General features: G+C 39.2%; 1 protein-coding gene across 6 annotated transcripts in view; it reads right to left on the bottom strand.

The window, feature by feature from the left end:
• NFKB1 (nuclear factor kappa B subunit 1) overlaps window positions 1-15,171 on the bottom strand; it is a 133,714-nt gene that overhangs the window by 40,966 nt on the left and 77,577 nt on the right. For all 6 annotated transcript variants that reach the window (XM_060115480.1, XM_060115489.1, XM_060115508.1 and 3 more), the window contains 3 exons: window positions 5,876-6,039; window positions 3,912-4,070; window positions 2,469-2,573 (listed from right to left, as the gene is read on the bottom strand). In XM_060115480.1, the coding sequence (XP_059971463.1) occupies window positions 2,469-2,573; window positions 3,912-4,070; window positions 5,876-6,039 (428 nt within the window). The remainder of the gene's footprint in view (window positions 1-2,468; window positions 2,574-3,911; window positions 4,071-5,875; window positions 6,040-15,171) is intronic.

Below are 15,171 nucleotides of genomic sequence, written 5' to 3'. Positions count from 1 at the left end.
GTTTCTGCTGAAAGATCAGCTGTTAACCTTATGGGGATTCCCTTGTATGTCATTTGTTGTTTTTCCCTTGCTGCTTTTAATATTTTTTCTTTGTATTTAATTTTTGACAGTTTTTTTTTTTTTTTTTTTTTTTTTTTTTTTTCCTTTTTGCGGTATGCGGGCCTCTCACTGCTGTGGCCTCTCCCGTTGCGGAGCACAGGCTCCGGACGCGCAGGCCCAGCGGCCATGGCTCACGGGCCCAGCCGCTCCGCGGCACATGGGATCCTTCCAGACCGGGGCACGAACCCGTATCCCCTGCACCGGCAGGCGGACTCTCAACCACTGCGCCACCAGGGAGGCCCTTTGACAGTTTTTTTAATATGTGTCTTGGCGTGTTTCTCCTTGGATTTATCCTGTATGGGACTCTCTGTACTTCCTGGACTTGCGTGGCTATTTCCTTTCCCATGTTAGGGAAGTTTTCAACTATAATCTCTTCAAATATTTTCTCAGCCCCTTTTTCTCTTCTTCTTCTGGAACGCCTATAATTTGAATGTTGGTGTGTTTAATGTTGTCCCAGAGGTCTCTGAGGCTGTCCTCAATTCTTTTCACTCTTTCTTCTTTATTCTGCTCTGCAGCAGTTATTTCCACTATTTTATCTTCCAGGTCACTTACCCGTTCTTCTGCCTCAGTTATTCTGTTACTGATTCCTTCTAGAGAATTTTTAATTTCATTTATTGTGTTGTTCATCATTGTTTGCTCTTTAGTTCTTCTAGGTCCTTGTTGAACATTTCTTGTATTTTCTCTATTCTATTTCCAAGATTTTAGATTATTTTTACTATCCTTACTCTGAATTCTTTTTCAGGTAGACTGCCTCTTTCCTCTTCATTTGTTTGGTCTGCTGGGTTTTTACCTTGCTCCTTGATCTGCTGCATATTTCTCTGTCTTCTCATTTTGTTTAACTTACTGTGCTTGGAGTCTCCTTTTCACAGGCTGCAGGTTCGTAGTTCACGTTGTTTTTGGTGTCTTCCCCCAGCGGGTGAGGTTGGTTCAGTGGCTTGCGTAGGCTTCCTGGTGGAGGGGACTGGTGCCTGTGTTCTGGTGGGTGGGGCTGGATCTTGTCTTTCTGGTGGGCAGGACCACGTCCAGTGGTGTGTTTTGGGGTGTCTGTGAACTTAGTATGATTTCAGGCAGCTTCTCTGCTCATGGATGGGGTTGTGTTCCTTTCTTGCTAGTTGATTGGCATTGGGCATCCAGCACTGGAGCTTGCTGGTCGTTTAGTGGAGCTGGGTCTTAGTGGTGAGACAGAGGTCTCTGGGAGAGCTCTCGCCGATTGATATTACATGGGGCCGGGAGGTCTCTGGTGGTCCAATGTGCTGGACTCAGCTCTCCCACCTCAGAGGCTCAGGCTTGACACCCGGCCGGAGCACCAAGACCCTGTCAGCCGCACAGAAGTGAATGTGGCAGTCTCTGTTATGAAGTCAGATTACGAGGGTCTTCAGTAGCTGCTCAGCTAGAACAGGCTGACTTGGGAGCACTTTGTCTCCGAGGCTGTCTCCAGCAGCCCATTGCTGAAAGAGCAGGTCTTCGCATGCGCTGCTAGAACCTTGAATGTTTATATAGAGGTCTTCACTGGGTTCAGTCATGGATTTGGTACAGGTGGTGTCAAGAACACCTTGCTCTCTCAAGGCTGTGCGCTTGAAACAGCTCCTACACCTGAGGGTCTACAAGCTGCAGAAAGACGAGACTGCTCGGGGCCGCGTGCAAGCCATGATTCTTGCCACGAGCCCTGCTGCTGCTGTCGTGGAAGTGAGTGTATCTTTATTATACTATACCTTCTATCATTTTATTTAAAAAATGAGTGAAGCTTGAGAAAATAACACAGTCTCCTTCAACTTTTGCTGACTTATCAATCTTGCGCTATATTTAATGAGAGATAAATGCCAAGAACCTTTCTGAAAGTGAAAATTATGAGAGAAATATGCTCTGAGAATTTCCCTATAGTCCTTATTCTCTTTCTTTTTCTTAAATGACATCATAGTGTCATGTGAAGATATCCAGAGAAGCTCTCTGTGTTGCAATGAAGCATGGTTAAGATAAACAAAATAAACAATTTTACACTATGTAAAACATTTATTCTGTGTGTGTGTGTGTGTGTGTGTGTGTGTGTGTGTGTGTGTGTGAAGCATGGGCTATTACTCATTTATTTAAAGTTCGGATACCAAAATTTAAAGTATAAAAACCCTGAAACATCATTGATTCCAATGATCACTGTTTTCTTATTTATCTTTACTTCTGTTGAAAATTTTAAAATGAATTAGTTGGGTTAACAAAATAACATGGGCAACTTAAATTTGGAAGAGAGGAAATGTATAAATTTTTAAAAGGAGTTCTTTGGCAAGGAAGGATATTACTGGGCCCACTGACAAAAAGTGACTCACAAACACACTCAGAATTATACTTCACATCTGGAGATCAGAGCATATATTTACCTTTCTGAACCTTGTCACAGAGAAGATAAATCTCTTCCCCTCCAGTTACGCATCCAGCTGTCCTGTCCATCCTTACTATTTTCAAGTTGGAGGCATTGGGGGCTTCTGTCCACAGGAGAAAAACAACAAACTTAATTATTTATCCTCAGCTTCACACGCTAACCTCCTATGAGGGACCTTAACCAAAGCACACATTAACCAAAAGAAAGTTTAAATAGATGCTTTCACTTATACTGCTTTAACAAGGATATAAATAATACAAAAATGCCTTCTGAAACCCTCAGAGCACTCCTTGGGTATGGCTCATTCATTATCACCAAAATAGATGAGACACAAAGGAGCAGTATTTGTTTCTCCCACTAACACAGTAAGAGAGATTAATAGAGAAAGAGAAAGAAATTTTCTGATGTTTCAGGAAGTTCCAAGCTAATGGATTTGTGGAATTTCAATAAGGTCAAGACTTTAATCCCAAACTTACGTCCATGATACTGATATACCATTTACAAGAGTCCTAGAAATTTAGGAAAAGCACAGTTTTCTAAAACTATTTATTAATTTTTACTCTACAGAAAAGAAAAATGAAGATGTTATATTTCTTTTCCCCAAACGAAATTAGAATTCTGTGTGGTTAAGGGGTAAAAGTTTTGTGTGGTAATAGTATAAGGCTTCCTTTTTTTTTTGGCTCCAACAGCTGCATTTTAAAGTGATCTTTGGTATACGAGTCTACATCAGTTTATAAAGCTTTCACTTCCCTTCAAACATGTTTAAATTAGAGAAATCAGTTAGTTGTTGTACTTGGGGCATGGCGTTTTCTACTTAGACCTTTCAAGGAGCCTAAATACTGCCCTTGTAGACTTTTTGGAAATATCTGTTTAATAAATCCCATGCATACCGAATAAGAAATTTGCATGGTAAATGCTGAAGACCACTGTAAAACTCTTTCAAAAACTCCAGGAACTATAGACTGAAATAGAATTTTGAAGCTATGAAATATTTGTACTGCTCACTTAGTTAACCTGAAGTTCCTAACTTGATAAAGCTATAACATGCAAGAATGAAAATGGATAAGAATAAGAGTTGTCTTTTATTAACTTCTCTTCAGAGCCCCAATTGAGATACTTTTCTCATCTAAGAGCACCAACAATATATCCTCATAGTAAGGAATTCATAAATAATAAGAGATTTGGCATTGCACGTAGAAGACTACAACGATGATCTGAGGAAGATTTATTGAGCACCTCACAATATTTCACTTTTAATCTCAACATCAAATTTTAAGCTAAATTTCAGTATTCTCATTTTGTAAGATGATAAATGTGAGGCTCCAAGTGATTAAGTTACTTGCCCCAGGAATCAGAGCTAGTCAGTAACTGCCGGGGCCAGGCTGGAAGTCTGTTCTTGACTTTACAGCAAGCTGCCTCCTGTCAGAAGTCAGGTACTCACTGCTATCATAGATGGCGTCCGATACCACGGGTTCCAGGCGCCTCGTGAAACTGCCGGTGCTGTCTGGAAGGAATGCTGTAAACATAAGCCGCACCACGCTGAGGTCCATCTCCTTTGTCTGCTGAAGAGCTGCCTGGCGGATGATCTCCTTTTCCCGATCTAGGACCAGACAACATAGGGTATTCATGCCCAGGGAGAGTAAAGCGTGAACGTTTTAGATAGGGTGCTTTTATAAAGCCCAAATAAAGAACATCAACTTAAAATAAAAGTCTATTTCTTTTTCTTTTGAAATTCTTCATATTGCTAATACAATTTTAAGAATTATCTATTTATGTCATCCAAATGTAAAGGCATCAAAAAAAGGCCTGCATTTTCTCTGGATCACAGTAAAAACTGTCCTGCCTGTGTCAACCTGCCTCTCTCCTATCTTCCCCTGCCCTGTCCCAAGACACAAAGGATGTGATGGAATGGAATGCAGTAGCCTGACTATGCCTCAGTTGTGTGGAGGAATGTGAAAATTAAGTATTCCAAAAGCTCTCTGAGCACAGGGACTGTATTCATCCCACAGGGCCCGGCACAGTACCTGGCACTAAGCAAGTGCAACTCAAAAAGTGTTTTTAAGGAGCAGAATGACTCCACTGCACTTGGCTCCTTCCCTCCTGATGGAGATTTCATACTGATGGACATAATCGTACTTAACTTATAATATCATAAGAGGTGATAATTCAAGTGATAGGTACTATAAAAGAGCTACAGTTGAAGTGATACGAAACTTCAAAGGAGGGGAGAATCCAGAGGCTTTGGAGCAGAAGAGGCATTGCTCTAAGTCTTGAAAGGATGGCAGAACTTGAACTTAGGAGGAGAATGAAAAAAGGCATCCCAGGAAGAGGAAAGAGCAGGAATGGAAAGAATGTGCCAAAGAGAGAAAGTGAGAGATGGTGGTGCTTCTCTGGTGTAGTTCAGTTTGACAAGAAGGGGTGTAATGGGAAACAAAGTTGGAAATGCAGATTGGGGCCAGCTCTTGGGAGGCCTAAAATGCCAGGGTATGGAATTTGGATTCTGGACGCAACAGGGAGACACTGAGTAGTGGTGACCTGTAGGCTTCAGTAAGATCCATCTGGCCATAGGGTGTAAACTAGATTAGAAGTGGGGAGGAACAGAGACAGAGCATCAAAACATGGAGTGAGGAGGGGAAGCCCGAGAGCACAGAATAGCTGGACCACGAACTGGAGATGCGGCAGAGGTGAGGAGGACTCAAAGATGATGTGAAGGTTTTGAGATGAATATCAGAAGACAGAACATGTCTAATGGGAAAATGATTGTCTTTGGACTGCCTGAGTATGAGCTGGTGACAGGACGGCCAGACGAAAGGACAACACATAAAAGCAGAAATGGCATATGTGGTGGAACAAGGATTAGGGTTGAAAGAAAAAAATATAAGTGAAGGCAGGAAAACGTAAAATCATAGCATTTTTTATGATAAAGAGGATAGCTTACAATGAGCCTGAAGAGCCCAAAGAAAGATCCCTTATCATAAGGTGAGCTGGGGGAGGTACAACAGAGCAGATGTCCTTTGAACCATGTCTTGAATTCTGAATTGGTTCTGACAGGTTGAAAAGGGAAGGGTGGGGTGTTTTAGGTAGAGGAAGACACATACAAAGGTATGAGTATGCATCAGTGTTCAGGGGGTGGTGATGGGGAGAGGTGGGTACAGGTGGGACCTCAGATAAAGCTGGAAAGGGGGCTGAGGCCCGGCTTTGTATGCCAGGCTATGGAGGTACAGATATTATTCTAGAAGTAGCAGGATGCCATCAAAGGTTTCTGAGCAGGGAAAGGGTGAGAGCAGCTTGGGGTACAGACCAGGAGAAGGAGAAACCTGGGGCATAAGATGAGCATATGGTCTACATACAGGACAAGGAGAGCCAGAGCTCTCAAAGGAGCAAGACTGGGAGAGTGATACTCACCTGTGAGCTGCCGGTCTCCTCCACCTTCTGCTTGTAAATAGGCAAGATCAGGATGCACCAAAAGTCCGGGATTATAGCCCCTTATACATGCATCTGTCATTCGTGCTTCCAGTGTTTCAAATACTTTTTTCTTTGTCACATGAAGTATACCCAGGTTTGCAAAGCTGGAGGAAAAACAGTAACAGCAACAACAACCAGAATTAGGCAGTCAGTGACTAGAGAGTCCTGTTTTACCTTAGCTAAGTGGATTGAGAAAAAGTGCATAGGCCCTCAATCACTGGCCCTCAAACACACTACTATTTCTGCAGTGAAACATACAAAGCAGACTCATCAAATGGAATAATAAAGACTGTAACCAGCTGCACATCATGTCAGGCTGGGTTTTGCCGCCAACTCAGTCTGTGGTAAACTTAGAAAAATCTTTTCGTTTTCAAAGCTTACTAGACTTGCAAATTATGAATAAGGGAGTGGGGTATACATATCTTAATAAGAAAGTTTTACCTAGACCCATTTTAAAGTATTTTTCTAGGAGAGTTGTATAAAAAGAAATTTTAATTCCAAATATGCTAACTTTTCTAACTTTTTAAAAATGAATACGCAAAATAGTATATTTGGAAGATTTTTTTAAAGCTTTTTTTTTTTTTTTTTTTTTTTTTTTTTTGCGGGCCTCTCACTGTTGTGGCCTCCCCCGTTGCGGAGCACAGGCTCCGGACGCGCAGGCTCCGGACGCGCAGGCTCAGCGGCCATGGCTCACGGGCCCAGCCGCTCCGCGGCATATGGGATCCTCCCAGACCGGGGCACGAACCCGTATCCCCTGCATCGGCAGGCGGACTCTCAACCACTTGCGCCACCAGGGAGGCCCTAAAGCTTTTTTTTAAAGACCTTTTTTTTTTAAGTTCTTTGAAAGGCTTGTAAGGTTTTGTAAGTCCTCTTCTTTTCCTCTGGCTTTTACTCAGAAAGAAAAAACATATTAGCAGAAATATTAGAGGAAAGATAGAAATATTATGATTACTGGATCAAATGAAATAAAGAAGAAGATAACGTTGGAAGACTAGATAAACTAGGGAAAGAAAACATAGGAGGTGAAGGCAGAAAGAGATGAGTACTCATACAGAGGCCCAGAGAGGAAATGATACAGGTGTGCAGACAGTGATGAAAAAAAGTAGGACAGCTGAGACAGACACCGAAAAGAAAATACAGACCATAAGCCCCTTGAGAGCAGAGATATCCAGTGACGAGAGACCTGGATGCTTAATAAACGTCTACTGGATAAATAAATGCATGAATTAATCTAGCACAGAAAAACAAGCAATATGACACATTGGTATGCATGGAGGCACAGGGGGATTTTCAGAAACAACACCTCCATAGTTCGGCCCTTTAGGCTTTACTCCTATACAGACACCCATAACTACAGGAAAACGAGGCTGATCTTCTAGGTAACAGCAATGATAAACACATATGCAGCACTTTACCACCTAGAAAGTGCTTTTCATGTATACTATCTAATTTAATCTCCGTGAAAAGTCATCATCTGTATTTTTCATTATGTGAATAATGGATTTACTCTGGAAATAAATGAAACAATACAGAAGTCAGTCTTCCACCTTAGGTAATGATAGAGCAACACAGACCGATCGAACCTCCCATTTTCAACAACAAAAAACGTATGAAAAAATAGTTTTCAGACACTGGACAATAGGTGGCATAGGACAGTGAGCCTTAAGAAAAGGAAAACAAATAAGGTGAATCCTAAAATTATGCTGCCTTAATATCTAGAGAGAGCTTCCAGGCTGCAGCAAGGAAGGGGGAGCCCAAACAGGGCCTGCTGATCTCCCTGAGTTTAGGAGACAAAGGAGGTCAACAAGGGTAGAGTTCACAGGCCAATACCAGAGAAGAAAGAACCACATACCGAGAGACACTCAGAGCATATGTGTGAGGAAATGACCCAAGGCTGGGAAAAGAACAATCAGAAGCACAGGCTTCTGGAGCACAGAAACAGTCCCTGGAGCACACACAGGACTAGAATAGTTCAAGAAATCTGTGATACACGAAGTATTAGGGTGTACAGTCAGAAAGGTATTGCCTTTGTAATGGCATCAAGTTAACCCTAGACTAAAGGCTGCTCTGGTCTCCCTAAAAAGGCTTAATAGTAAGTCTAGAAAGGATCAAGCTATTCCCAAACTTAACTTCATCCCAATGTTCAAAAATATTTAGAAGCATAGAAAATAAAAAATCCAACTACCCACAATCCAAAATTCAAAATGTCTACCATCCAATCAAAAATTACCAGGCATACAAAGAAACAGGAAAATATAACTCATAATGAGGATAAAAATCAATCAATAGAAACAGATCCAGAAATGAAATGAGACAGAAAACAGAATTTGTAGGTAAGTACACGGAAAAGCTATGAGAGATATACTCCATATGGTCGAGAAGAAAGCATTAGTATGTGAAGGAGAGGCATGGAAGATATAAAAAAGACCCCCCCCAAAACCCATAGAGATGAAAGCTACAACGCCTGAGAAGAAAAACACACCAGATGGGATTAAGAACATATTAGACAGTACAGACAAAAAGATTAGTGAACTTGAGGACACAGTAATAAAACTATCTGAAATGAAACTGAAAAAGATGAAAAAAATTTTAAAAAGAAGAGATCATTAATGAGCTGTGGCATAATTTCAAATGGCCAAATATACATGAGGTTGATGTTTCAGAAGAGAAAAGAGAGGAGTAGATGGAAAAAATATTTTAAAAAATAATGGCCGAAAAGTTTTAAAATTTAATAAAAACTATAAACCCAGAGATCCAAGAATCTCAATGAACCACAAAGCACAAGAAACATGAAGAATACAACACTAAAGCTTATCATAATCAAACTGCTGAAAACTAGCGATGAAGAGAAAATCTGAAAAGCTGATAGAGAAAAAAACTGACACACTATGTACAGAGGAATAAAGATAAGAATGACAGGAGACTTCTTTTTGGAAACAAGGCAAGCCAGAAGACAGTGAAGCAGCATATTTTAAGGACATGAAAGAAAAACCGTGTCAACATGTATTTCTATACTCCTCAAAAATATCTTTGAAAAATAAAAACAAAATAAAGAGTTTAAGATGTACAACAACTGAAAGAATTTATCAGCAGCACACCAGTGGTGTAAGAAAAATTAAAGGAAGTCAACACATGGGTAAGTATAAAATACTTCTTTCCCCTTATTTAAAAGTTTCTTTAAAAGATAATTGACGATTTAAAGCAAAAATAAGAAACAATATATGGTGGGATTTACGACATACGCAGATGTAAAATATATGACATAACAGCGCAAAGGTCAAGAGAGGGGAAATGAAAATATACTGTTAACATGCTATACATAAAGAGGTATAATGCTACTTGAAGGTAGACTATGATAAGTTAAAGATGTATAGTATAAACCTAAAACAATGGCTAAAAAATACAAAGAGGTATAAATCTAAAAGGAGATAAATGAAATGACAAATAATCAATTAATCTAAAAGAAGGCAGGGAAAGGGGGAACGAAGAATAGATATGACAAGCAGAAAACAAACAGCAAGATGGCAGATCTAAACACAGCCATATCAGTAATCATATTAAATAAAAATCACCTAAACACCCCACTAAAAGACAGAGTATGTGAGATGGAATACAAAGTAAGACCCAACTATATGCAGTGCATATTTACTTTGAATATAAACAAACAAAAAGGTTAAAACTAAGAGGATGGGGAAAAAAATGTTCCAAGCTAACATTATTCAAAAGAAAGCTGAAGTAACTATATTAGTTTCAGTCAAGGTAAATTCCAGAGCAAAGAATATTACCAGGAATAAAAACGAAGGTCATTTCATAATGATAAAGGGATCAATTAATTAAGAGGACATAAGAATCCTAAATTTTTATGCATCTAATAAAAGAGCTTCACAATACAAGAAGCAAAATCTTATAGAACTGAAAAGAGAAATAGATGTATTTATGAATATTGTCAGATTTCAATACTCTTCTCGCAATAATTAATAGAACAAGTAGAGAGAAAATTAGTAAGGAGACAAAAGCTTTGAACAAACAACCTGACCCAACTGACATTTACAGAACATGCGTTCAACCTGATCAGACTAAACATTCTTTTTTAAGTGCACCAGGAACATTTACCAAGACAGACTAGGGCTTCCCTGGTGGCGCAGTGGTTGAGAATCTGCCTGCCAATGCAGGGGATACGGGTTCAAGCCCTGGTCTGGGAAGATCCCACATGCCGTGGAGCAACTAGGCCCGTGAGCCACAACTACTGAGCCTGTGCGTCTGGAGCCTGTGCTCTGCAACAAGAGAGGCCACAATAGTGAAAGGCCCGCACACCGCGATGAAGAGGGGCCCCCGCTTGCCTCAACTAGAGAAAGCCCTCGCACAGAAACGAAGACCCAACACAGTCAAAAATAATTAATTAATTAATTAATTTTAAAAAAGGATTGACTTAAAAAAAAGACAGACCATATTCCCTCCATAAAACAAGCCTCAATACATTTAAAAGGAATCAGATGATACCAAATATTCTCTTACCACAATGGAACTAAATCAGATATCAATAACAAAGTTACCTAGGTAGGAGTATATTTAAATCAAGACTGGCCAGGTAATAATTAATTGTTGAAGGTGAGTGACGGGTACAATGAAGGCTCATTATGCTATTCTTTCTACTTTTGTATATGTTTGGAAATTTCTCTAATAAAATGCAAAAGAAAAATGAGATCAGACATTATTAGGATAAAAAAACAGAAAAAAAACGATCATAAATGTTAACATATGAGAATGCAAAATGGGGCAGCCACTTTGGAAAACAACTTGGCAGTTTCTCTTTTTTTTCTGCCACACCACGCGGCATGTGGAACCTCCCTGACGAGGGATCGAACCCGTGCCCCCTGCAGTGGAAGCCCAGAGTCTTAACCACTGGACCACCAGGGAAGTCCAACTATTTGGCAGTTTCTTATCAAGATAAACGTACTCTTAGCACACATCCCTACAATTCCACTCCTCAGTATTTACCCAAGCCAAGAAAAATGAAAACTTATGTTCACACAAAAGGTGGCTTTGTTCTGAAAAACTGGAAACAAACCAAATGTCCTTCAACAGGTGGATAAACTGTGATATATCAACACAATGCAACAATGCAACACTACTTATTAACTAAAAGGAACAAACTACTGACAGACTTGGCAATCTGGAGGAATCTGAAATACATTATGCTAAGTGAAACAAGTCAGACCCAAAAAGCCTACATATTGTATGATTGCATTTGCATATCATTCTGGAAAAGGCAAAACTATGGGGGTAGAACAGATCAGAGGTTGCCAGGGCCTAGAGTTGGGGGGGAACCTGACTCCAAAGGGTCACACAGGGATTTTCAGGATGGGGGATGGGGGGAGGGAATGAAACTATTCTACACCTTAATTGTGGTGATTATATGAGTATTTATCAAAACTCATAGAACTGTATACTTTAAAGGGTAACGGTTACAGTATTTAAATTAATTTCAAAAATTTTTACAAAGAAATGTTATGACAGTTAATAATGGGTTAGTAATGGGACTGGGACTACAATCCTGTTTCTTACTCAAAATGCCATATTCTTACACATCAGTGGTTTTCAGAGTATACTCTCCAGACCAGCAGCATCAGCATCACCCAAGAATTTATTAAAATGCAAATTCTTGGGCCTTATCCCAAACCTACTGAATCAGAAACTCTGAGGGTGGGGCTCAGCCATCCGTGTTTTAACAAGCCCTCCAGGTGACTCTGATGGCCCCTAAAGTTTGTGAACCACTGCTCTCCACGATGAGACAAGGCAATGACATCAGAATCCCTGGAAATAGGGCCTGGCATCAGTACTTTGACAAAGTGACCAAAGGTGACTTTAATTAGCAGCCAGGTTTGAAATTCTCTACACTGTGCCAGATGCTGCCATCATTATGATCGTCTGGGAACTGCCTCTGCCCTTTGGCTAGGTTCAAATCCCCAGGTCCTTGGGTTGGGATTCTAAAGTGCCTCCTCCATCTGGCCTTTCTTCATCTCCAGACTCAAATATTGACTTCACGGCTGGCCTGAGATTTAAAAGCAGCCCTTGACTCACAATACACACCCTAGGTTTGGAAGTTGGATACTTCCAATCTCAGTCCAGACCTTGTCCGTTTTCTCCAAACAGCTCCTTTTCTGTGCATTAAGGTTGAACCATATGAAACTGCCAGTAGCTAACTGTTTTTGGATCTACAAAAATAGCAGTTTAATATGATCTGCATTAGTTCATTGAGGGAAGACTTGTTTCTGTTTTGCATTTTTATATTTATATATCTACTTTGAGTCCTTACCATTGGTATAGGCTGGAAATATTAGTTTAAGAAAAAGAAAAAGTTCACATCTCTCTAAATCAGGGCTGCCAGGAAGCAAGCAGAGGGTGTGGCGATTATTGGTGAGGAAGGTGGCTTAAAGCAAAGTCAAGTAACAGTTTCCATTGAATGCAAATTTCAGAGAACTAAAATGCTGTGGAAACAAACTGCTGATATTCAGGATAGAAAATAAAACACCAAACAAAGATTATTTTTATGAGGACAGGCAGTAAGGACTAACTAAATAAGTGAGTAGGAAATAAAAAGTCAAAATTAAAGCTAACTAATAGAAGTTAAAAGGACAACCCCCTCAAATTAAACCAATCAAACTTACAATCATGACTTAGTTATCTAAAACATGAATAGTTTAATATAGATAACAAAATACCTTCAAAAATATAAATTAAATTTTACTGAGAACTCATCCTGAGAGTAAAGTGAAGAGAAACACTCCAAAGAAAGGTCATTCTTTTGGTTTTGATAATTTAGAAGTTCTTTATCTTCTCAGTGTCATTTTCCATATACCTTTATTTTTTTTTCTTTTTGGCCACACCAAGTCCAGCATGCACCATCTTAGTTCCCCAACCAGGGATCGAACGCGTGGCCCATGCATTGGGAGCGCAGAGTCTTAACCACTGGACCACCAGGGAAGTCCCTTCATTTATCTTTTTTGATGTGTTGGATTGATGCCCCGCTTATGAATCTATACTCTTAACCTAAACTGTATTGAAAACTGCTTATCGTGGTTCTGTTTCTAGTATTGACAAGTCTAAGGAATAACTCTGGCTATCTTCCTAAATTTCTCTATATGCTATTCTTACCTACAAGTTAGAACTAAATGAGAATAATCGTTGACATCCTGTAAATACACATGAGGCAAGTTGGCTCACGTTATTTCATAGTAGTAGCTAATGATAGTTCAGTGTAGAATTTGGATGTAAAGGGCCTGGAGGTAGATTCTGTAGCTTAACATTCAGATTTTATAAGGGAAGAAATTAAAGTCCCCAAGAAGTCATGCAAATTGCCCCCAGTCCTACTGTTGTGAGTGACAGAACTGGAAATAGAATTCTGGTTTCCAGACCACCAGCATGAGACTCTTTCTACTAAAATGCAACAGGTTCTGGTATTACAAACTTAAAAAAAAATAAGAGAGACAAATGAAATACTGCATTTTGGGAAACACTGTAGGCAAAAGTTTCTCAGTTAAAAATCAAATTATAAAAGGAGTATCAAGGTTTCATAGAGCACTCTGAATGGGGGAGGCTACTGAGCCTACTGTAACTCTTAGGTGGCATCCTCTTGATTACATTTCTTGGTGAAACTGCATAATATTAGAAAATCCCACAGAGCTATGACCAGACATCTTGATGATCACATTTACAAGTTTAGGTGCTCAAACCGTTGAATGAATGAATTCTTCCAACTACCGAACCCCTCACGCCAACACTAAAAGAGAGTAACAGATTCCTCACTTTCCTTGGAGACAGGGAATTTACTTTTACTCCTGCTGTAGGTCCCAAATTAAATAACCATTAGTTCCTCCCCAAATCCTCAAAGACTACTAAGGCAAACCACAGAAACACCAAATTACAGATAACATACTGGAATGTTTATAATAACAAATATTGTGAGTAGGGAACTTCATGTATAATTTCCTCTGAAGGATATGATTATCACACACATTAAACAGGACCAAAGAGAATGTACACTTCCTACTGACAGTTGCCTACTCCAGTAAATCTGCAGAGACACTAAGTGATCAATTAGGCCCAAACTCTTTGACAATTACCCTGCATTTCAAAGCTCTCATAGGTCAGTCAGGAACTGTAAGGGTATTCCAAAACAAACCAACTGTGAACCAACTGTGACACACAAGAGGAAACAGGCCAGCCTTTCAAGAGGATGTTGAAACAAGTTCATTTAAAGCATAGTTGAATTTTTCAAATCAATTTAGGCTTCTTCCTCCAATCTAGAGTTTTTTTTTTTCTCTGACATCAAAAGAATCAGATTTTAGTGACTTAAAAGAAAGCTCTCTAGGTTTTTCACACTTGAAAATTTTAACAGTCAAACAAAGAAATACCAAGGAACATGAAAGTTCAACCTCTCCAATAACAACCAACTTGAAACCTGATCGGAATTCAAAGCCTGAAATGTTACCATCAGCTTAATTATGGTTGATTTAAACAATTCCTTTCTTTTGAGTGAACAGTCTAGATTAACTGGGATTTTACCATAAACTATTTAAACCAGTATTAGGAAGCCCTGAAAGATATTCCTGAAAATTAGACAAATTTAATTAAAAATTTCTTTTGAATTGAACTTATTTCTATAATACTTCATTCATTAAAAATGGCTTTTATCTCTCTGACCAACCCTTAAATGAATATGTCTCTTTGTATTTACATTTCAAGTCTAATGAATGCCAAAACAAATTTGTAAAACCTGGTTGTGCACACTTTAGAAAAAAATTGAAGTATGGTTGCTGTACAATGTTATATGTTACAGGTGTACAATATAGTAACTCAAAAATTTTAAAGGTTATACTCTTTAGTTATTATAAAATATTGGCTGTATTCCCCATGTTGTACAATATATCCTTGTAGCTTATTTTATACCTAGTGGTCTTAATCCCCTACTCCTATATTGCCCCTCCCCCTTCCCTCTCTCCCCGACTCATTTGTTCTCTATATCTGTGGGTCTGTTTCCTTTTTGTTATACTTAAGTTTATTTTTTAGATTCCATACATGAGTGATATCATACAGTATTTGTCTTTGTCTGACTTACTTCACTTAGCATAATACCTTCCAGGTCCATCCATGTTGCTGCAAAATTTCATTCTTTTTTATGGCTGAGTAGTATTTTATTGTGTGTATGTATATACACACATCTTCATCATATATAT

The sequence above is a fragment of the Mesoplodon densirostris genome, chromosome 1, assembly GCF_025265405.1.
Source record: "Mesoplodon densirostris isolate mMesDen1 chromosome 1, mMesDen1 primary haplotype, whole genome shotgun sequence".
Lineage (NCBI taxonomy): Eukaryota > Metazoa > Chordata > Mammalia > Artiodactyla > Ziphiidae > Mesoplodon > Mesoplodon densirostris.
This window is presented reverse-complemented; position numbering and strand designations above follow the sequence as displayed.